General features: G+C 55.3%; 1 protein-coding gene across 6 annotated transcripts; it reads right to left on the minus strand.

Moving 5' to 3' along the window:
- Positions 1–1328: 1328 nt before the first annotated feature.
- Positions 1329–23581, minus strand: DDR2 (discoidin domain receptor tyrosine kinase 2). 6 transcript variants are annotated; one of them, XM_054073826.1, is made up of 23 exons: positions 23148–23581; positions 22866–23070; positions 21964–22139; positions 21519–21691; positions 20177–20370; positions 19668–19811; positions 19090–19278; positions 9644–9741; positions 8043–8145; positions 7665–7896; positions 7434–7581; positions 7160–7265; positions 6575–6758; positions 6260–6503; positions 6075–6137; positions 5327–5457; positions 4611–4821; positions 3899–4122; positions 3645–3781; positions 3056–3247; positions 2674–2908; positions 2012–2161; positions 1329–1607 (listed from the first exon to the last, which is right to left on the minus strand). In XM_054073826.1, the coding sequence occupies exons 1-23, from the start codon at positions 23437–23439 to the stop codon at positions 1470–1472; spliced, it is 3969 nt and encodes a 1322-aa protein (XP_053929801.1). In that variant the 5' UTR covers positions 23440–23581; the 3' UTR covers positions 1329–1469. The 6 variants fall into 6 exon arrangements, with proteins under 6 accessions (XP_053929801.1, XP_053929803.1, XP_053929804.1 ...); XM_054073828.1 differs by lacking the exons at positions 19090–19278; positions 19668–19811; positions 20177–20370; ... (2 more) ...; positions 22866–23070; positions 23148–23581 and adding exons at positions 13434–13688; positions 14806–16623 and having other exon boundaries at positions 1465–1607; XM_054073829.1 differs by lacking the exons at positions 19090–19278; positions 19668–19811; positions 20177–20370; ... (2 more) ...; positions 22866–23070; positions 23148–23581 and adding an exon at positions 13434–16623 and having other exon boundaries at positions 1465–1607; positions 9644–9837.
- Positions 23582–23603: the final 22 nt, after the last annotated feature.

Below are 23603 nucleotides of genomic sequence, written 5' to 3' on the forward strand. Positions count from 1 at the left end.
TCAGAGTACACAGTGCAGCCCCAGAGCCCCTCAGCAGGTGGATACCAGCTCGGATCCCCAGAGCTGCCCACAAAGGAGGTTCTGAACTGCCGCAAGGAAACCATGCAACCAGATTCACATAGCAAGTATCTCTTCAGCAGGTTTGCCCCTGTGTACAGGTGCATCTACTGAATATATACATGCCTTAGCAATAGTACACTGGAAACTATGCCACTCAGGACTTGATGGTGCTGAACTAATGTGTACGAGTTAGGAGGGATCCACGTATCCTCTAAGTACAAAATTCCTCCTGTCCAGCCATAGGAGGGTCCAAGTTCAGGCACAATGTGTAGCCTGCTGGGGAAACACATGGCTTCGGCACCTGCCTAGTTTGCTGATGGAGCTGCCACGTCCAGGAGGATAAACTGGTGCCAGACTTCTGTGGGATGCTCAGGGTGTCAAGAGTCCAGATGAGGTGTTTCATCTGAACTGCAATTCCCAGGCCAAGAGACAGGGAAATCCAGGGTGCTTGCTGCTCCATGCCCACAGGCTGTTAGAGGCTCAGACATTGGGTAGCGGATGTTGGAAGCTCTGCTATGTGACTTCCTCTCATGGCAGGTGAAGACGCAGGTTAAACCTGGGAGGGAAGGACCTGGACATTTCTCCTTGGAGACGAAAGGTGCTAATATCCTACCAGCGGCTGCCATGCAGCACCTGCTGGGCATCCAAAATGCATTTCTTGGGCAGTTGAGCAGCTCTGGAGCGACTGTGGTCGGTGAGAGGAGGTCCCTGCAGTGTGCCACTAGCCAGGGCTGGCATGCCTGTTCCTCTCTGACTGACACAGAGGAGCCACGATTGAGCATGCTGCCAACTGAGCATGCAGCCAGGCAAGGAGCTGGCAGTCAGGCTTCTCTGTGTGCAACTAGGGTCTAGCAGGCAGGAACAAGGCTTCCTGCCCCTCCATACTGCATGTCCAAAGCCCAAAATGTTTGGAGAGCTTTTGTTTTCACCCTGTAGTTGCACAGCCCACTGTGAGCTAGTGGCAATCCTCAGCTCCTCCTCAAGCAGGTAGTGGCTGCTGGATGGTCCCTGTTCCTGCAGGCACATACCTGCACACATCTCTTCCCCCAAGCACCAATCCTGCACACAAGCTGGGAGCTTCCTCATGGAGAAAGTCCAGCTGATGTTCCTTCCCTCCAACCCAGGAAGAGAAGACATTTTGTCTTGATCATCGTCACTAAAACATGCTGCATCAGTACATAACCCTCATCTCAACCCACATAGCTCCTGGGCTTGGGTCGGCAAGCAAGCAGGAAGTCCAAATCATCTCATGCCATGGCTTTCCTTGCTGCTCCAGAGGTTTTCCTCTGAGGCTTCACTGTACAATGAGAACAAGACCAACTGCCCGGGTTTTATTGCTAAGTCCAAGTGAAGTGACTTTAGTCTGGGGATGGGGAGGGATGGGGACCAAGCTGTAGGGGAGCAAAGGGTCATTCTTCACTGGCTGATTCTCGGAGAAGGTGATGAATGTCGTGGAAGGAGGGACGATCTTTAGTGTCCCGTCTCCAGCAGCTGAGCATTAGCTTATAGACTGAGTCAGGGCAAAGTGCAGGCTGGGGAAGGTAGATCTTCAAAACAAATGGCAAAGATGACAGAAGGAGAAAGTTACTGCCACAGAAACCAAAAAGCAAACTGCTCCTGGGGAACCCCATTTCTCTGTGCACTGGGGCAGGGGCTGTGCTGCTGGTGTGTTCAAGGGCAAGGGGAACCCCAGGTGGCACATTTGGGAGGCTGGAGACATTTATGAGGACTCCTTCCTGGAGGAGTTCCTGACCCATAAGTCCCACATAACCAAGCTCCCTATCTGGTCACCTTAAATTCTTCCCCTGATGTCCCAGGTGTACTGCTGCCTATCCTGTCCCATGCTGTCCCATCTTGTCTGGTCTCATCTCATCCCATCCCCTCCCATCCCATATTCCATCCTGTCTCATCCCATCCCATCCCATCCCATCCCATCCCATCCTGTCCCTACCTGCCGGCCCTGGTCTCGGAAAAACTCGCCGGTGTTTTCGATGACCTGCTCATCCGACAGCTGGGAGTAGGGTTGCTCCCTGCAGAGTGTGAAGGTCTCCCACAGTGTAACGCCAAATGCCCACACATCACTGGCCGTCGTGAACTTGCCCTGGCCGGAGGGAGCAGAGCAGGGTCAGGTACAGGAATTATCCCATCCTGCTCTATAATCCCTATGTGCCTAAGCTTCAAAACCTCTTTCTGGGTGCTTCAAGCTTCCAGATCCAGAATGTGGCTTGGTCCTGCAGGCCTGCTCTCTGCCCAGGGACAAAGCCTGGTGAGCTTCAAGTCCAGCTTGCAGTGACTGCTCTGAGAACTGAGGCTTGATAAGGACCCTGCTCCCTCTTCCCAGTCTGATCATGTCCAGGAGAACATGTCAAGCATCCTGCTCAAAAGCTGGGCATCAGGACACCAAAGATCATCATAGTCCTCACATCCGGGCTTGATGCATCCTGCATCCTGGCACGCTACCACATGTGCTTTCTGCATGCTTCACTGCAAAGCTGGGATCCAGGAAGAAGAGACATCCCCACACCTTTAACATTCCACAGCCTGAGGAAAAGAGGCTTTGAACAGCCCCAGAGCTATATTAGTATCCATCAGAGAACCCCAGCACCCACGTACCAGTAGGATGCTCTCCCAGGACATCCAGCGGATGGGGAGCACCGCCCGACCCTGGATGCGATAGTAGTCCCCACTGTAGAGATTCCGGCTCATGCCAAAGTCAGCTATTTTGATGGTGTACTGCTTCCCAACAAGGCAGTTGCGTGTGGCCAGGTCTCGGTGCACAAAGTTGAGGGAGGAGAGGTACTTCATGCCAGAGGCGATCTGGGTGGCCATGAACTGCAGGTTGCTGTAGCTGCCGAGATGGGAACAATAGAGGACTCAGGCACTGGGAAGGATGGCAGCCAGGGCATACATGGCCACAAGCAGGACACCCCACAGCCAAGCAAGGTGCCTAGAGCAGGCAGCCCTGTCCACCCCTGTCCATCCCAGACAGTACTACCTGATGGTGGGCTCATGGCTGGTGTGGGGGCTGCCTGCCTGTTGGCGGGACAGGAACTGGTTGAGGTCTCCATTCTCCATGTACTCAGTGATCATGCACAGTGGGTCATCAGCAATGCACACCGCCAGCAGACGGATGATGTTGGGGTCCTTCAGCCGTGACATGATCTTGATTTCCTTCAGAAAATCATTCCTTTTTGGAACAGAAACAGACACAGAGGGCCATGGAGGTGTGCATGGGCCAGCTGAGCATACCACCTGTCTGCCCAAGTCTCGCAAGGGATGTGCAGGTGCCCTCCCTTATGACTGGGGCCCATGAAGGGGAGCTCAGGGCTGATCCATGCTTGGCTGCAGGGTGGACTGCATGGGTAGATGAGGTATTGGGGAGCTGGTTAGGAGCTGCAAGGACCAAGAGTACTGTACTGCAGCAGCCCGGCATCCCCAGGCAGCTCAGATACATGTGGTCCTCACAGCTGCACTGATTGCCTGGCCACTGGAGGCAGGGAATACTTTCCAAGTGTCCCAGCTCTGCTGAGGTGGGCTCTATGTTGGGGACAATGCTGGGGCATGTGCAGCCCCTGGCCCTGTACCTGGCATTTTTGTTGGCATCTGCTCGAAGCATCTTCACAGCGACGAGAATGGGGTGGTTGGAGCTGGCATCCAAGCCCTCCAAGGCAAAGTCCTTGCCCATGAACTTCTCCATCCCCTCCACTTCACAGAGGTGAACCTGGAGGGGGGCAACAGGCAGCCTTTAATTCCACCAACTGATGGCGTCCCCCAGCCTCCACGAACCTGGAAGTGCCTTGCCCGAGCCCTGCTCAGAGCAGGTCAAGCTCTCACTCACCTCCCCAAACTGGCCTTCCCCGAGTTTCTCCTTGAATGTCAGCAGCTTCCTAGGGAATTCCTCGATGACCACGTCCTTGCCGGAGAGCAGGTCCATCGTAAGTGCTGGCACTGAGTAGGTGTTGCTGCCTGTCACACCCTGCAGGTTCACGATGTCAGCCTCAGCATAGTGGGGAACACCCTCAGGGACGTTGACCTGAGATGACTTCACAGGGCTGCTGCAGCCTGTGGGGTAGACAGTGGGGCCAGCCATGCCATGGGTGTCTTCCCTCCTGAGGGCCTCCCCATGCTCCAACCACCAGATTCTCTGACCCTGTCCTCACCAGAACCCCTGTGCTGCTGCTGCATGGCTGGGCTCCTGCAGACACCACAAGCTGCTCTGCTCTTTCCCCATCACTGGCAAATGCACCAAACCAGCTCAAAGCACCAAATGAGCAGGGATCAGTGTCTGACCTCTAGATCACGGGCAAAGAGATACAGGAGCATCTCAAGGACAGTGGTGGGGACACAGATCAGCCCAGCACGGACAACAGTGATTACTTTTGGTCACAGTCTGTGTGACCTTCGAGCAGGTTGCACAGGAGCTCGTTCGACATCGTCCCTACCCCTCTGTGCCGAAATGTTTGGGACATGGCCAAAAGCTTGGGCTGGAGCTGTGTTGGGCTTGGTACACTGTGGCTGGCTATCAGCATGCACGGTGACCTGGCTCTCACCTGTCGCCTCCTCCTCTGGGTTGAACTCAGGCAGCTTGCGGATCAAGCGGGAGGGCTCCTGGTAGTCAGGACCCAGGGGGAATATGCGGTCATAGGTGGAGCTAGACTCCTGCTCACTTGAAGAAGAGGAGCTGTTGTGGTTGAACATACTGGATTCACTGGGCAGGGAGAGACTGACGGTCATCTCGTCATCCATCATCCTCCGTGATGCCTGCAAGAAGCGGGTGAGGGAGGAGAGAGCTGGGACAGAATTCCTGCAGCACTGGCAGGTTGGAGTCTCTGGGATTCCAGGACACCGTGGCCGTGCCCTGCCCAAGCCCCCCTCTCTGGTGCCCTGTCCCAGGGCTGCAGTACCTGTGTGGGTGCATTTGTCCTTCTGTCCCCCTCCTTCTACAGTCTGCCTCTATGGAGAAACGATTGGTTCCATCACCTCCACAACTGCCCTTGGTTAGCCAGGGGCTGTGGTGAGACTGCCTCAGGCTCTTTTTTTTATCAGTCCAGCTTCAGGACAGTGGGATAGACAAGCAGGCAGGTCCCAAAGTCAATGTCCTGCTCAGCTATAACCCCACACTTGGGAGATGGGTACAAATCACTGCCTTCCCAAAGAGGGGAAGTGAGCATCAGTGCATCAGCCCCTGCACAGACACTGCTTACACCATGCTGAGCTCCTGCCCACCACCCCAGGGCACCTCATCAGCCACCTCACCCTTGCCCACCTTCTCCAGCATCTTCTGCCAGAACTGCCGCCACAGTATGATGATGATGATGGCCACCAGGATGAAGATGATTGCTACCAGGCACCCAATCAGGATGCGTGTGTTGCTGTCGTCTACCTTGAGTGTGGGGTCTGGCAGGAGGAGGGGACACCAAGAACCAGTCATGCCAGGATGAAGGGAGAACCCATGTCCCTTTCCTCCATCCAATGGGGCACAGCCCCACAGAACATTACCTCACAGGGAGGTGACCCTGTGGCGATTAAGGGCACGGACTCTGTTCCTGATGCAAACGAAATCACTTTGTTGTGTGAAAGTAAAAGCTTAAAAACCTTTATCTGCCTCATTAACAGCTACCTCAGTAAAATTCCAGTGCTAAGGCTTCCATGACTAGTGAGATAAAGAGCAATCACTAGTGCTGCAGATGTGGTCCTTATCTTCATGTTTCCCTTGCCTGCTCCTTTGACTAACGCATTCCTTTCTAGTATCCCACAGGCCCTGTTAGTGATTCCAAGGTCTTAAATTAGCTAGCAAGCTTCAGGGCAGTGTCCACTTGCTCTGTGCCTGCTGCTGGTATTGCAGGTATGCTAAGGCATCAGCCACTTGCATTGGCATATGCACAGCAGTGGAATCTTTTATGCCTGTACTGATTCAGGGACACAGTCTTTTTTGGTCAAGTTCAAACCCATACATGCTTTCTCCCATATGACCCCAGCACCTACACAGGCCGATGTGCTTTTTGATGACTTACCGTAGGTGGTGGGTACCACAGACAACACCGGGGGTGCCACTGAGTTGTTATACATGGCTGCATCTGGCAAGGGAGAAAAGAGGGGCATCAGGGTGGAGAGCATGGGTGCCCCACAGCCCTGCTTCCTCCTCAAACTGCCCCCCAGGAGGGACTGGTCCTCTCACAGGGCTCATGGCAGCTGGTACCTGACTGGAAGGTGATCTCGCTGAACATCATCCAGGTGTCAGCAAAGTAGTACTGGCACTTGATAGCGCTGGCCATTCGGTGGAGCAGTGGCACAGTGACAAAGCGAGCACTGGGGTTCACATCATCCAGCACTAGTACCGAGGAGAGGGCACTGGGCTCCCATTCACTGGCATCTGAGCGGAAGTAACACTGCACCTCCTTGAAGATCTTCACACCTTTGGTGAACATGTTGTTGCAGTGGACCTGTGGGGCAGCCCATCAGTGCAGCCGTGGCAGGGGACAGGGATGGGGGATGGGGCAAGAGACACGCAAACCTTCATGGCAGTGAAGTTCCTGATGCGGTCGAATTCAAAGGTGATCTCCACATAGCCGCCAGTGGTGCTTTCATTGTGCCAGCCCACGTAGTCATAGCCCGGCCAGACATGGTATTCATGGGTCTGTGTGAAGTCATCCAGCCCCGACACCCCATCCGTCAGCTGGCCCAGGCCCTCTGTCATGCTGGTGCATGTGAGGGAGGAAAGGGAGTGTGACTCGCACCAACCCCACAAACTTGCCACCACCCAGCACCTCCCCTAGCAGCTCCTCACAGCCCCTGGGACATTCAGGAGGGATATTTGTTTTTCTTTATGTTCTCTCTGGGAAAGTCTCCAGGATGCTGAATATGCAATGCAGTTACCATAAATTCAAGAGAAGGGCAGGGAGTGGTTTCCCCATCATGCTGTCTGCATCACAATATGCAGCCTCCCAGAGCTGGCTATGTGCCCTGCTTCAGGGAGATCCCAAGTATTTGCTCTGCTGAGGATTAGCACATCAGCCTGTAAATGCAGGGATGAGAGGCTCCTCATCCCATCCTCCCCAGCATGGTGTCAGTAACATGCACAAGCCCACCCAGTCCTCACCTGTACCCAAACGCCCCATCGTATACCGAGTCGTTCAAGTAGATGATGGTGCCCCCAGGAAGGACAAGCTGTTGCCCAGACGGCGCGTTGTAGGACACCAGCCCATCTGTGGGGATTGGAGTGTGAGCTGCCACCCATGATGGACACCCTGCTGCCAGTGAGCCCAGCCAGTCCCAGAGTGCTGCCAGCCCTCAGTGGGACAGACAGCACCAGTAGAGAGACAGACAGCCAGGCTTTGCAGACATGGGGAAGGGCACAGGACCATGCCACCCACCCAGCCAGACACAGCCGTACAGCTCCACGCGCAGGCAGACATTCATGGAGTGGTCAGTGACAGGGATGAAGCGGACAAAGCGGGCGATGAGGGGTGGCTCCAGGTCCTTGAGGATTATGTCATAAGGGTTGGTGTTTCCATCCAGCACCTGGGGAGAAGGGAGTGGTGTGGTGGGGATGGCAGCTGCAGCTCCCACCCACCTGCAAGCACAACCCTGACTTGTATCCTCACCTGCTTTCCATGCCGGTTCCTCCAGGAGATCCAGCGAGTGCCATCTCGGCTGTAGTTGATCTTATACATGGGAGCAAACTCATTACCATGGCCCCCGGCATGGCGCCCCTGGGTGCCCACCAGCGTGATGAAGTGCAGGGCATGCAGGTCGATCTGCAGGAACTCCTTCAGATCATCAGGCTCCACTGGGATCTCGGGACACCAGGCACCATCACCGTCCTCTGAGTCCAGCCTGCGAACCCAGAGCAGATGAGCCGTTTGCAGGCAGCTGAAGCCAGCACTGTACCTTGCTTCTGCCCCTTCATGGCAACCCAGACTCTGCTAGGACTGTCCCAGGAGGGTCCTCACACCCACCCTGCCAGCTGTCCCTGCACTCACCGTCCATACTTGGCAGCTGTGGACTCAGACCACTGGCTGGATGCTGAGATGTCCTCATCAGGGATGTGACCACCTGACATTCCCAAGGGGTACCGGCACACCGCTGCAACAAGACCAGGAAGGCTCTGAGCAGGCATCCATCCTCACCTGCCTGGCTGAGACACATGCTGAAATAGAGCTTGGCACTGCCAGGGCTGGGGTACATCCAAAGCATTGCAGACACTGCACTGTGTGCAGGTCAGGCACAACATTCTCTATCCCTCTGGCTTACAGAGGGGGAACAAAAAATGGTGGGACAGTCCTGCACAGGCACACCTGCTTGGGTTTCACTGGCCAGAAGCTGGGAGCAAGGAGAGGCAGCAAACCAAGGGCTGCTGGAGACAGCTGGTCGCTGTCCCAAGATCCCTTCAGCCTTGCTGACAAGCATTTCCGTTGTGGTGGAGGGAGAGCCCATGGGCTGGCACTGCTGTCCCCACACTCCGCACTGTGGGGACACCCAGAGGGCTCACTCCAGAGGCTGCTAGACTCAAAACCTGACCAACAGTAACCTGCTCTTGGTCATGTGGCCTTGCTCATCCCCTCATCTGCCTGGGTAAACAAGTGACAAAGGCAGGCGCTCATCCTCCCTGCTGGCCCTGGGGCTCTCATTGCCTTTTCCACTCACAGCTCCTGCCCCAGCTGTGAGTGGAAAAGTACCCAGGGTGGCAGGCAGGCTACATCCCCAAGTGGCAGCTGGCTCCCCCAGCACCTCAACTACACCACTTCCCAGGAGTTATTTTTTCATGTCTGCCTGCCAAGAGAGCTGCTGAAAGGCTGGCTTGTTTGGTTGTGTTTACTTTCTGGCCGCCAGCTCCAGTCTACAGCGCTCCTTCCTCACGCCACCCCGAGCAAACAGCCACACCAAGGGAGCAGGGCCCAGGTGAGGATGCAGTACTGAGGATGCCTCCTGTCCCCGTGGCTTCTGGCTCACCCAGTGCTGTGCTGGCAAGGAGCCTGCATCCCAGAATGCAGTGTCTCCTGGCAGTCAGCTCCTGTCCCCAGGTCTTCACACAACAGAGACCGTCTCCCGCATCCAAGAGAGGGATGACAGCATCTTCAGTGTGAACATTGGCACAAAGGGGAGCATCTCTTCTTCTCTCCATCTCTCTTACTCATAATGCGCTGCAGAGTGTAGCTCCCACTGAAATCCTATTTAATTCTTGCCAAACATGGAGACAATGCAGCTTCTTTACCCTAGGTAATAACCATCCTGCCAGCCCTGGATGGTTGCAGAAGAAACAGGATTGCTTCTCTAAGTACCATCCAACCTCTAGTAAAGACCCAGCAAACTATTCCTACAGACTGAAGAAGCCTTTGAAGGGATTTGTTACAAGGATAAAACTCTGATGCATTGAAGGAGCCTGGGCATGGCAGATGAAGGATGCTCTCTAGTCCCTGGTGGCAGCCAAGCTGCGTGCAGGACAGCCAAGAGACTATGCAGGTGCGAGCTTGGGGGAAAGTCCTGGGGATGGTGGATGACATGAGCCCAAGCATGAACACTGGTGGCAGAAGAATAGCCCAGGGAAACACACCTCACACATGTCCGCTCCCATCTCACTTACCTGGGTTAACCTGGGCTCTCACAGCCCAAGGGATGTGCAGCAGCAGCAGGTTCAGGAGCAGCAGGGCTGGTCTGGGGAAGGCTGACATGTCGGCACTCCTGTGAGAGAGCGCCAAAACTTGTCACACTGAGGCAGCCGAGTCATGCAGAAATGCCAGTCCTGCTTCGGGCAGCCAGCAGAGGGCAGGAGGGTTTCTGCTGCACAAGACCGTGTGTCACCATCTCAGCCCTGTTTCCCCACTTCAGCCTCACAGGAGGAGCAGAACCCTAAATCTCCCATCTGTGATAGTGGTCAAAGGGATCCCGGTGTCTTATCTTCCTCCCCCCTGGGAGCTATGGCATCATGGTTCCTTGCCAATGCAGCCCCAGCATGGGCAGGTAATGTGGTTCTGCCACGTCGCTGGATCCAGCCACATGAAAAGGCCACAGGACCCACAAGAACCTTCCAGGGCTCTGCTCAGCGCTGGCACCATACAGCTCCACTGGCAGGCAGAAAGGCTCCAGCTAGCCCACCCACCCTTGAATGGCTTTGAAAGCGAGACTTGCACAACACCATCACCTAGCAAAATAATAACATGTTGCAACACATGGTTTCTCTGCCTCCTGGCTCAGGAGAGATAATACAGATAACCACCCAAGATTTACTATAAATTTATTGTGACAGTTGTCTATGGCAAAGCAGATCTCTGGGATACTGGTGATGCAAAAAGTGTGACAGAGGTCACAGGAGCCAGCTTGCACCTGCTGCCTCAAGGGCTGGATGGGACCTGGGGGTCCTAGCAATGGGGCTCACACTGCAGAAAGGCAAGAAAAAGTGGCAGCACTGGCAAGGCTTCTCAGAGCAGGGCGCAGCCTGCAGCAGGACCAGATCTCCTCTGGCCCCAGCCCCCAGACATGCTTGCACTCAGGGTCAGTGCTGCTGCCCCAGCTCTGACTCAGCCTCAGCTACCAGGAACCCCCAGAGCCCAAGCAGCTCCTGCTGCACCCATGTACGCCTCAGGATCTACCTTGGGGCACAGCACCAGCCAGGGGGATGCACCAGGGACAAACCTAAATGTCACCTGCCCTGCCCCAGGCTCCCTGTGCACCCCCTCCCTTTACTCGCCAAGGGGACATTTGTCCTCCTGGGACAGCCCTTCATACGAACACTGGATGCAGTTTAGTCCTCTTTTTACTGAAAAAAAAGCTATTTTAATCTATTTTACATCCACAATAACCTTTGCAGGAACAATTTACTAGCTTGGGGGTTAAAGGGACCATAGCTGGCCAAATAGGACCTGGCTGTATTTGAGTGGTAAGGTAAACCCCAGTCAAGTCCCACCATACTAGGGATGCTCAGGCTGGGCTGGTTGGTCCCTGAGCTGACCCAGCTTCAGTAACCCTGCAGATGGGTGCCTGGTTGTCCCCCTGACCCCACCCCACGTGGGGATCTACAGCCTTATCCCACCACTGACAGAAAGCCCAAAGCCTGAACCGGCAGCCCCACAGTGGATACTCCCATTCTGTGGAGCCCAGCTGCCCAGAGGCAGAGGGCGGGAGGGGGAAAATTGGATACAGCGCTGCTCACTAGCAAATCCAGGGTTTGATATGGCAGGAGGGAGGCAGGCCTGCTGTGACCATGTCAGCACCAAAGGGGAGTGCAAAGCCCCAGGAGCTGCCACGGGCACCCTGCTAGAGAGACTTTCTGCAGTGCTCGACCCCATGGAGATCTCTGCTAAACAGTGAGGTCTGCAGGAGGCATAAGCAAACACCTGGACTTGGGGTGATATTTTCCTGGGTTTTTTTTGGTTTTGTTTTGTTCTTTTTTTTGTTTTTGTTTTCAGGAAGGAAAGTGGGGGTTTTATTTTTTCTTTTCCCAGCTGGGAAAGTTTATTTAGTTGCAGCTAACTCAGCTGCAACTGAGAATTTTAACTGCATTGCTGAGGTGTGCACAAAGCTTCTGTGTCAGAACTGGCCAGTTACCTTAACATTAAAAATCTCAGTTTCCTTCTGCATTCCAAAAAATATCCAAGGATTTTTTTCCTCACTATTCTTTCAGGCTGAGTAAACTTTTCAAGCATCAGGATACCAGATGCTGTAATTTCCTGCAGGCAATGCATTTACATTTAGCGTAACACAGGGAAATTATCCTCACACAGCCATTGTGAAATGCTCATGTTCCTCAGGGGAGCAGGGATGGGGGACAGCAGGGAGCCAGTAACTCAGGTGCTGAGGCTCAGGGACACGTGGTCAAACCTGTGAAGCAGTATTGGCAACCCAGATGGAAATCTTTTTTGTTCCACCAGTCCTGCAAAAGGGATGACTTTGCAAAGTTTTGTCAGGAAAATGCTTGCTGAAAATTTTCAATCACTGGAAATTTTTAGTGCAGAGAATTTTGGGAGCGCCTCCCTGGTGCTGCGTGGGCTTGGGAGCTTCCCTCGACTGCTGCTTTTTCTCTTTTCTCTTTTAATTTCCCACCACCCTTCTTATTCTACTGAAATCACCAGGGAAAATAAGCAGTGAAACAAATTAGCTCCACACCTGTTTAGAGACAAACCCCACACAAGCCATGGTCCCTCTTACCCCCAGCCTGTGCCAGCTGGTGAAACCTCCACCTCACTTTCAAGGTGGGCATCTCCATCGTCACCAGCACTGGAGCAGCATTGTCCATGGGGACGGAGCTGGGCAGTAACAGCCTGCACCTCTTGCACATGCTAGGTCCTGGACAGGGGTTTCCCAGGGCAGCCAGGGCTCCCATCACAGAGTCCCTGTCCTCCCACGGGGCTGGGGGCTCCCCTCCTGCTGGGATGGCGGGTGGGTGGGACATGATGAGGCCATGCTGGAGGGAATGTCCTCAAGCGGTGAGAGGCTCACTGTGACTTTGGAACACAATCCAAGGCATGTGGTGTTTCAGTAAGGGGGTTCAGGACCCCCACCCTAGCTGGCACTACAGCCTCCAGCCTACTGTGCTGCTGGCACAGCCTCGGCAGGAACGCAGTGCAGCATGCTGGAACCCGTATTCCTCCTCCTCTCCAAAAAAGCCATTTTAGATCTTCTCTGGGCTGGATGCAGCCCTATTTTCTGCAGTGGCAAGCACCTCCTTAGCCACGGGCTGGTGGGTCAGCCAGGTCCATCACAGCTGTAAAGGGTGCAAGAAGTGACCTACACATTCTCACAGCTGCCCTGAAGAGACTTGCCAGCAGCACAGCCTATGGCTGTGGGGTCTGGGGGGACAGTTTGGTGGGTGCTGCACCCAGCAAGCACTTTCTGCTACCCAAAAAGCTGCAGCCCTTCCCCTGCTCTGTGCCACGGTGCACAGTGCCATCCTGCCACAGTGCAGGGCTGCACAGAATTGCTCTGCCACGATGCAGAGCCGGGAAGCCACAAGCAGGTCCCCAGCCCCAGAATGGGGAGTAGGATGCTCAGAAGCACCAGATGGGTGGCCCTGTGTCCCCTTTCCAGTCTGGCTGGGGGACCCTGGGGACAGCAGGGCCTCTCTGGCTGGCCAGCACTGCTACTGGCTCTGCCAGCAGACACACAGGCAGAAACCAAGAAGGGACATCACGAAATTCTGGCTTGACATAAGGCATGAGGGGAAACACTGGCGGGGGGCAGGGGAAGAGGGTTGGAAATGGAGAGAAGAGGCCAAATGTCACCTCCCTGAAAGGGGACACTGACCTGCTGCTGCCCCAGTCCCTTCCCAGGCAGATCCACACCCCAATGCCACTGCCCAGGCTCTGCTGCGGAGCACCACTGGCCCCCAAAATCCCAAGTGGAACAAACACCTCCACACGCACTCAAGAGCAACTCACCAGAGCGGGGAGGTGGTGGCAGGCAAGTGGGCTCTTCGCCCCTGGCCTGGAACAGGGGAGCCAAGCAAGGAGCGAACTTTCCCCAGGCTGATGCAAGATGTCTCTGGGAGCGCGTTTGCATTCTGTGGATTCCTGGGAGTGGGCCAGAAATCCCACAATCCTACATCTTGCACATTTGGTTTCAATTAGGGAGTGGAGAGGGGGAGCCAGTCACCAATCCAGGCTCGCTTTTCAGCAGAAGTTATTTTCCTCGGCCTGAGGGAATGTGTGCAAAGCTATAATTTACAGCAAAACCCATTCATAGCATGAGAGAAAAAATAAAAAAAAAAATCCCCGTGGCTGGCAAGGGAACCTAAAGCAATAGTCAATGTTTTGCTTTCTGGCATTCACCTCCCACAGCCATGCGATGGCGCACGTGTCCAGAACCCTCCTCCTGAACCGTGGGGTGCCGGGGCCAGGCATGACACCCTCAAAACAAAAGTGACAGAGGCACCCTACAAGGCCTTATCAGTGGCCAGAAGGGTCCCACATGGGCTTGCTCTGCTCTGCGCCCCAGGTGGGAAGGGTGCTGGGCTGCTGCGTAGGCACACACGGCCAGGATACCGGCTGTACAGCAAACCTGCCCCAGCACATGGTATGGAAGAAGCACTCTGGTTCCCCAAACTGCATTGTAAGTTCATGGTTTTACATCATTTCCAGGCACTACTTGGCACTGCAGCCACAGACTATGCAACACAGCAGGGAGAAAAATAATAATAATCAGATCACATTAATTTTTGTGTAATAGTTAAAAAGCCAATTTGAAGGGGAAAAAAAACACCAAAGGAACTCCAAATCCAATATTCTTTCCAACTAGTGTTTTGGCTGTATTTTATGCCAGCACCCACACTGCCATGGGAGGGAAGTAATACTCCTGGCAGCAGGCCAGCAGCTCCCAAAAAGTACTCCTGTCCCACGGGTCATCCCACACTGGAGAAGGCACCTGTCCCAAGGTCGCAGCTATGCTTCTAAACCCCCAAACCATCCTCTTCCTGGCCTTCCAGCCTGCCTGCTTTCCAGACAATGAAAGAGGAGTCCCATACAGAGAAAGCCATTCACCACCCAGCAGGATGCAAGTGACATGCCAGGAACCCTCACTGTGGCTGCCGTGCCAGCCTAGCCACAGTTGCAGTGAGAGGAGCACCCCAGGGCAGTCCAGGCAAGGCAGAGCAGATGCGCAGGAGCAGGCAGGGAGCAGGTTAGTGCAGTGCCTGCTGCAGGGCTCCACACTGTGCCACCAGTGTGCTGCCTGGAATCAGGTGGGAGAAGAAAGCCCTCGCCCATGAACAGGCTGCCCTAGACGCACACTGGCACATTGTCCAACTCCACTCACCTCCTGCTATCTGGAACTGGCACTAAAATAACTTGGCAGGAGCCAGTGCTGCATTGCTCTATCCCAGAACCTCATGCAAAGGTGTTGGTGTGCAAACGGAGCCAAAAAGTCAAGGCAAACATCTTTCCTCCACCTCTCCCAGTGCTCAGGGAGCTAGCTGGAGCAGCAGTCCCCCAGGGTCACCACGCAGCCTCTCTTGCTCCTGCGGCTGGTCCTGGGGCCGCACGCATCTCTTCACGGTGAGCTCCACACTGTGCTCCAGCTGCTGCCTGCTCCATGCCACAGAGCAGTAGCTTCAGGGCCTGCACCCTGGGGAGCAGAGATGTCCCTTCCCCATGGCAGCTGCTCACAGGGCCCAGGAGAGCCAGTGGGCAGGGGGAAGAGGTGGTGTAGACCACCCGCAGCACTCCACACCAGCTCTTTGCATCCACTCTGGCCCCCATCCCAGGCTTTCTCCTCTGGGACCCACAGCTGCCAGCCTGATTTGGCCACACACGGCCCAGCTGGCCCAGAGCGAGCCATCAGCAGCTATGGCACTGACTAGGACCCCCCACATGGCCCTGGCTTCCCAGGCACGCTGACCTCAGGTGCCCATCAGCCACCTTAGCACTTGGGGGACTTGGTGACTTCCCCCAAGGGGAGTGGTTTGGGCCCCATTGCCAGTCCTGCAGGAAAAAATACCTCCTGAGGCAGCCACAGGGCTTGTGGTGGGACTCGGGAGCAGGAGAGGAGCTGGTTGAGCACCACTTCCCCTTCCAAACAAGCAGGGAGGCAGCAGAGCCACATGCCCAAAGGTATCAGGACACCACGTGCTCTGAGGCAGTGGGCTCAGGCAGGAATCTAAGAGCCCTCGCTGGAAAAGCAAAGGGCACACAGTGCTGCTGGAGGGCACCATGCCAGCACTCCAGCGGCACAGCACAACTACCTTTAGCACACCTGCCTTTTCTTACCTGTTCAAGGCTTCCTGCCCCTTGCAGAAGTTCAAGAGGAAAGCACAGCCCCTAGCTTCCTCCTGTAACACCACAAACGAGTGCTGTGGGCAAAAGGACTTGCCTGTGACCCCTCAGGCAGCAATCCCTGCTGCACAGGTCAGAGCTGGGCACTTGGCGGGATGCAACCGGACTTCTGCTCCACAAGCAGAGCCTCTGTGGAAAGCCACCATCACTAAAACACCACCAGATGACAGACAGGAGGGTCTCAAGAGTTTAATTGGGTGCTTCCAGTAGTGCAATATACAAAGGATGACCAAAAGGGAAGACACGCGCAATGAGAAGGATCCTATTAAAAAAAATAGTCATGTAGATTTGAGAAAAATAAGAATTCAAGATTAACCCCAGCCCCGTACCATAAAAATCCTCTGCATGTACAACGACTATTACTATATACATGGTTAAAAATAAATGCCCACAGCCTAGAGTGCAAAGAACAGTGCCATAGCTGTGCTTCATGGCAGGGGAATCCGTAAAGTGTTTGGTTTTTAAATTAAAATATAAATAGAAGCATACAACATGCCAAGAACTGAGTGGGTGACATCCTCCTCTGCAAAGGGCCACAGTGAGCAGGACCAGCCCCTATCACTCACAGCTATAAACCTTCCTTTGTCCGAATTCCCAGCCCACTAGGTAGGACAGGCAGCCCAGCCTGGACACTGCCCCACAACTACATCCCATTCTTCACCAGCTCGTGGATCCCATCCTCATCGATAATCAAAGGTGTATGAAACTCTCGGCCCTTCACATACTTCTCCAGACCCTAATGGAGGATGAAGCAGCTCGTTAGCAACCAAAACACCGCTTGCCTGCTAAGATCTTCACAGCTACATGTGTGGCTGAGGGATGATGAGTCCAGTGCAGAACTCAATGCTGCAGGCAGGTATGGGCATGGAGCCCTTTGACTGCACCACATCAGCTGTCCCCTGCTTCTGGTCCTGCCTCCTTAAGGCAGAAAAGCAACAGCTAAAGGGACTAGGCTTGTCAGGGAGCAACGTGGCACCATGCATTATCTGCTCTGTTGACCTGCTGAACCGCTCACAGACAGCTCTGGTCCCCTCCCACGCTAGTGACCTGGAAGCCATTGCCTTGAAAATCTCCACAGTAAATTCATGGCTTACCCCAGCCCCAGCCAGGGCTAGCATGCGTGCCCAACCAGCCTCCCCCATCCACCCAGTACATTTGCAAGGCTGCTTGAGCTCTGGAGAGCCAGTACTCACTTCTCCACTATAGGAAACAAGAGGAGAAATTTCACATTCAATTGGCAGGTCACTTGCATCCTTCAAGCTGCAGAGGAAAATAAATAGTCAAGAGAGTTAGCCACAACCTCCTGGGGGACAGGGACAGGGCCCAGAGGTGTCACAGATGCCAGCAAAGGGGGTCAGCAGCTGGCTGGGGCACTGGTGGCTGCCAGCTCACGCAGACCCCTGGAGCACATAGCTGCCCTGGGTTAGTCAAGCCTTGTGTACTATCCACAGACGTGCGAGCTAAAGTTTAGATTCCAGCAGTGACTGAAAGGGAAGGGAGCTTTAGATGTGCCTTTCCATGCGTGCATCTACAGCAGTGCCTACCCCCCCCCCCCCGAGACCAGAGCCCTGCTGTATTTGATGCTGCATGCAAGCTAGTCTTCCCTTCCTCCTCCTCCTGCATCTTTAGGGTGATGAGAGATGCACTCACAGTCCCTTCTTGTTTGGCTGGTGACAACAGATCTTTTTTTAAACACTCTGCTTGTTTAAAGCCAATCCTAAGGACACAGGCTTACTCTGTGTCCTTACTCACTCTGTGTCCTGCTCACTCAGAAAATACTCCCTGTGGCAGTGCCTGCTCCTCTTGCTTTTGCGTTACAAATCAACTGCCTCAGCTCCTCTGCTCCACATGCAAGCCTGAGCTGGTGAGGACAACAGCAGACACACACATTAGAGCTACCCACCACAGCCCAGCTCTGACCCTGCTCCTGCTGCCACCAGGCTTTGCATGGCCCCATTTGTACACAGCCAGCACGTAAGCCTGGCCAGGGAGCACAGTCATGTGGAGCCAGTGAGGATCCATGGTGGCACCTTCATATCCACACAACACTGCAGCCAAAGATGCTCCCTTCACTGAGGTGGAAGCTCATCCCTGCTGGCAACACACTCATTAAGCCCCCTCCTGCCCCAGCTGTGAGTAAATAAAACTCCCATCCTAACCCAGCCCTTGCACTTTTGTTTGCCTTAGAGTCAGATATGTTTCCAGATAACTGTTAAAAAAAAAATAAAACTGCCATTAACTAGCATTTAAGGATATATGTAAGAAAAAGTGCTTCAACACTTCCATCAACTTTCCCATTTACTTCTGTAAACCTTCAAGCACTGAGCCAGGCGTTTTTCCTGATGTCACAGCCTGATCTTCAAAACTCAAGAGCTGAAGTTCACAAAGCACCACTGGCCACCTATGCTGAGATTTGCGCATACTACATCAAAGCCTGCTTGACATTCACAAAATGTTTTTAATCCTGTTTCAATCTGCCTGGATGCCTGGCAGACCTCAGGAGATGGCAGCCATCTCCAGCTATGGGACTGACCGGGATCAGTCCAGACTGCTCTACACTCTGGCTTGAGAAACAGCGGAGACTGCCACCATGAGAAGCGGCATCTGCAGGGTCCTGTAGTGAGACATGCCCTGCTTCCAGCATGCAGCCCCGAGCCCCACAGCCCCGTTAGTTATTATGAGTGCCTGCTCACCAGCGTGAACCCATGGCAGCAACAGCAGCCTGGTACACTGCTTCGCCTACAGCCCATTAGTACCTAAGCACAGCCCCACCACCATGCATGCTGCACGGTATAGTTACTTGTCATTGACATCTGCCGGGGTGGCATCTGACCTTCCGTTTGCGACACTACATGAGAATAAACAAGGGTTAGCAAAGGTGGGTAAAACCAGAGCAGAACTAGGGAGGCAGAAGGTCTCTTGGTCAAGCAATGCTGCAACCCCAGCCTAGCTGCTGCATGGATCTCCTAGCATGCTTGAGCTTTAGGGAGCCTCTTCCTCCCTGTATGGGCAACCTTGGCTGTGCAATACAGACCAGTACGATTTGGTTCACAGGCATCGAATCAAGAGGAAAAGCCCATGCTGATGAGTGAGCACTCCTCCTGCAACCATCACCCAGCCTGCACCTGGCTCTGCCCCACAAGACCACCTGGTAGAAGGGATCTGTAGCTGGTCTTCCCAGCAAAGCTAATTTCGGGAGTCCTGGGGACTGCCTGGTGCTTTATAACCAGCCAAAAAGTACGCAGGAATGCAAGGAGCAACAACTCACCGAGGGATGGCAGGGATGCGTGTGCCATTTTCATCAACGAAGTGCCCACCTGCATTGAGAACCCAGCAGTGGTGCAGAGACATCAAGGCGTGTCGGGCTGTGGTGGGGTTGTCCTTGCCATTCTGGCTGTCTGCGTTCTTCAGGGGAGAAAACTCATCCTCACGCAGCACCTCAAACACCACGAACTTCCTTGGGGAGGGGAGCAGGGCATGAGAGGTTCAGATTTGGGGAACACGGCTGCTCCCTGTCGCTTTGGCATCTCCACTACCAAAAGGGCTGGGCCAGGACCACGGCCCCTCCCATGGGCTGTCCTCGCAGCCATGAAGGAAGGAGGGAAGAGGACCTGGGCTGTAGGGTCAGCAGATGCTCCTCTGGCCCAGGAGGAGGGCTTAGCTAAGCAAGTGCCTGCAATTCCTTCTGCTCACATCCCTGCTCATCTCAGGACACAACCACCACTGCTGCTGCATGGGAGCTAGCAACCTTTCCTGATCCCAGAGCATCATCAGTGGGCACAGAGCTCTCAGAACTGCTCAAGGGAGAACCAGCAGCCTGCTCCCTGCAGAGAGAAAAGGACATACTTGGAAAACTGGAAGATGTCAAAGACGAACTTTTCCATCTTGATCCCATTGGGCTTCTCAGGTTGGATCAGCTGCCCCGTAGCGATGTCCACATGTGGGATCTTCTTCTCAGCTACATGGTGCTGCAGTCGTGGTTCGTAAGTGCTGCAATGGGCCAAGAGAGAATTGTCATTCACTGAGCAAGACTCATCTCCAGCCCCCAGCTCAAGACACTACTGCAGCAGGACAGCTGCTCTGCCCCAACCCTGTAGGCACAGGCTGCTTATCTCCAGGGCAGGGTGGCCCCACACGCCTGCGCTCTGGCACTGGCAGACAGCAATGGCCTGAAGAAACCTTCTCTCATAGAAGGGACCATGCAGAGCAGCCGGGCTTACAGACCAGAACCCATAGGCCTCATCCCAGCATGCCTGCAAACAGCTGAAGCTCAACCAGCAGAAAGCAAGGCACAGCGAGCCGGCTCCACTTGACACTAGTGCTTCTCTCCAGCAAGCACCCTGGCAGGCCCTTACTTGACTACATCTTTCAGGAAGGCAGTAGTGAAGTAGTGATTGGCAATGTTGCCCGCGTTGAAGAGCAGCCGCCCATCCAGGCCCCGTTTCTGGGCAGTGGCCAGGGAGATCTCGCTGTACTCCACCACCTGGTAGACACCATCCACTCGGCACACCACGCCAACTGGCTCTGTGGGGTTGGTCTTCTCCACCACCTGTGCAAGGGAAGCATTGTCACGGAAAGACCCTCAAAAGGCATGTGCTGCAAATACACCCCTTTGTTTCTAGCAGTGCCCGTGGAGGTAGTTTCCTGCACAGGACAGCAGGGATAGTGCAGGTCTAGGCATGCTAGAGCCCTCCTATCTCAGGTGCTTCTGGTGATGGTGACAGGAGGAGGGTGAGATGGCAGGGCTGGGTGTCAGGCGCACCCAGAGGGTGCAGGCAGGATCTGGCCACATATGGCTGGCAGAAGACACACATATTTTTAGCATCCAGCCCATACATGCATAGCCAGCTTATCATGCACAAACATGAGGCAGCAGGTTCAACAGAGCCATCCTCCCACACCTAACCTCCCTCCTCTTCCTCATACCCCACACACCTTGTCTGAGTAAGGGATTCACCCCCTACTCCCCAGCAAATCCCTAGTTGTCACTGATACCGTGGCAGGGTGGCATGCAGGGGCACAGAGTCTTCTCCTTTCTACATGCTAGGGTTTATTTCCTCCTTCTCTCACTCTAGCCAGGAGGAACTGCTTTCTCTTTCCCAGCTCACTCTCTGAAAGTTTCAAGGATGGCAAGCCCTCTCACCTATTTGCCAATGCAAACACAACCATACAGCCTCTGACTGTCAATCCAGCCTTTAAGTAAAGCTGAAAGTGTGCAACATCCTACCTGTAAGACACAGGGATAAGCTCAACATCAGCAGTCAGCTGCACCCACCGTGTCCTGGTCTGGCACCCAGGACATGATGACCGAGGACAGCTGGCAAGCTGTGGCAGGAATCCCACATGCCCGTGTTCACCACAGCAACCTAGACAACAGCTGCCCAGCATAGAGCTGGGGACCAGCAAGCCACATGGGACTCCCTGGCAGCTCTTGGCCCCAGGGACTAGAGGACCTGTGAGTCCTTGGAACGTTGGTGCCAAATCCTTGTGCAAGGCAGGAGGAGAGCAGTGCCAGGAAGGGGCCAATGATGCCAGACCCAAGGGGCAGGTGGGACTCTGGCAGCTCATACTATTCCACCAGCAAGCTCCCAGTGCTTAGCTATCTGTCCTGGCTGCAGCAAGTCAGCAAAGGCAGAGTGAGGAGTCAGGGAAGCCAGGCTCCGGGGAAGTAGTACATGTCTGTCCCCAAAAACATACCTTGGCCCCACAGTCCGCTCCCTTCTCCAAGCAGAACCCAATGAACCTAGGGTCAGCCACCTTCACCAGGATGTTGTCCACACAGTAGACATGGACATTCTGTACACCTCTCTGCTCCATGTTGTCCACAATGCCATGCACCCTGAGGGCCCGGTACAGGCCGCCGTTGCCATCTGTGAGGGGAACAAACTGTTGAGGCTGCAGCAACACCGAGTTGTCCCATCAGTCACCCACACCCACCCTCCTTCTCCACGGAGCTGGGGTCGTCAGCCCGGCTATACCCCACCCTGGGCCTCACTGCCAAAACAGACACCTCCCAGCCTGTGTCACCCATGGGCCACGTCACACTGTGAGACTACCGTACACAAGCTCCAGATCCAAAAGCTTGTCCCCAGCGCTATGTCTCACTGCGCCACACCCCACTCATCAGCTCCCAGCTACCAACCTGGCGCCATAGCAATCTTGCCCTTCTCCTCCAGTAGAATTTTCCCATCAAACCCCAGGGCGGGCAGCATGCCCTGCTGGAAAAAGATGACATTTTCTTTCTTCAAGCCAAAATAGCAGTGCTTCAGGAAGAACTCCTTGGTGGACTCCATAGTCCGGCCACTTGTCATGATGTACCTATCACAGCAGAGAAGAGACCTAGTGAGCAGGGAGGAGATGAAGGATCATCCCCTCATCCCAAATGTGGGGCATCACTTCAGTCTGTAATACTCAAAGCAGTCTTTTCCCCTCCACAAACATTTAACCCACCGCAGTCCCTCCTCTTTGCAAGCAAAGGAAGGGCTTCACCCCTTCTTACAACATGCCTCTCCAAAACCCTACCACACCCTGTACAGTGTGGGGGACACCCAGTTGCAGTGGCCAGCTCCTGTCATGACTCAACCTCCTGCTCACAGCACTACCACAGCCTTGCATGGCTGCCATCTCATGCAGCAGGCTGGCCAGAGGGGATCTGACCCATCTTCCCAAGGGCTGTGGGGTTGAGCCTTACAATGTAGGACCTGCCAGTGCCACCCTCTTGGCCTTAACCCACTAAGTCCAGCTGGCTGTGTCCATCGCAATGACACTAGTGTCATGGGGCTCTACACCAACCTACAGATCACAGGCCTGGGTCCATTGGCCTGCTGACCCACGAGACCCTGACCCACTACTGCCGAACAACAGGGCAACACCAACCTACAGGCCCTTAGGCCATCCACATGGATCGGGCTGATGCCAGCAGGGTCCCACCAACGCCATTCCACAGGACCTCGGCCAACGCCGACACCACTCCACAAGCCTTGTCCCCCCCCAAGGCCACCCCGAGGGGTGCGGCCCCAGCGCAGGCTGGGACGGGGCGCTCACCAGGGGATGTGGCAGGGGGTTCCGTGGTGCTCCTCTGCCAGCTGCTGCAGCCGCCGCAGGCGCTGGGCCTGGAGGTGGAAGAGGGTCTTGCGGGATGGCAGCCCCACGTCGCACATGCCCTTGGGGTAGGAGACGCCCAGGCGGGTGCCTTGCCCGCCGGCCAGCAGCAGCGCGGCCACGCGGCTCCCCGCGATCTCCTCCAGCCCTGCGCCCGGGAGAACAGACACGCGTGGGGCCCGCCGCGCCAGCGCCGCGCCGGGCCCCGCCACCCCGCGCACCTACCGCGGCTCTCCCAGCGCGGCAGCAGCGCGCGGTCCCGGGAAGCGCTTCCCAGCACGTCCCACGGCACCGGCTCCAGCCGCGTGTCCAGACGGGCTGCCACCGCCCCGCCGCCGCGGGCGCGGCGGAAGAAGCAGTTGACCTCGGCCACGTCCATATCGCGCAGCTCCGCCGCCAGCGCCCGCCGGGCCGCGCCGCTCAGCTCGGGCCAAAAGCGCAGGACGTGGCCCTGCCCGCTCGCCGCTAGCCGCTGCCGCAGCGCCTCGGCCTCTTCTTCGCTCCCCTCCGCCGCCATCCCTCCAAGCGCCGCGGAACCACCGCCACCGCCCTTTTATAGCCCCGGCCGCCCGGGGGCCGCCAATGGTGGGCGGTGGCGGCGCCCCCGCGCCCTCACTGGCCCCACGCCACGCAGCGCCCGCCCCCCGCCCAATGGGGTCGAGGCGGCGCCGCCGATCGGAG

The sequence above is a fragment of the Cuculus canorus genome, chromosome 8, assembly GCF_017976375.1.
Source record: "Cuculus canorus isolate bCucCan1 chromosome 8, bCucCan1.pri, whole genome shotgun sequence".
NCBI classification, from domain to species: Eukaryota; Metazoa; Chordata; class Aves; order Cuculiformes; family Cuculidae; genus Cuculus; species Cuculus canorus.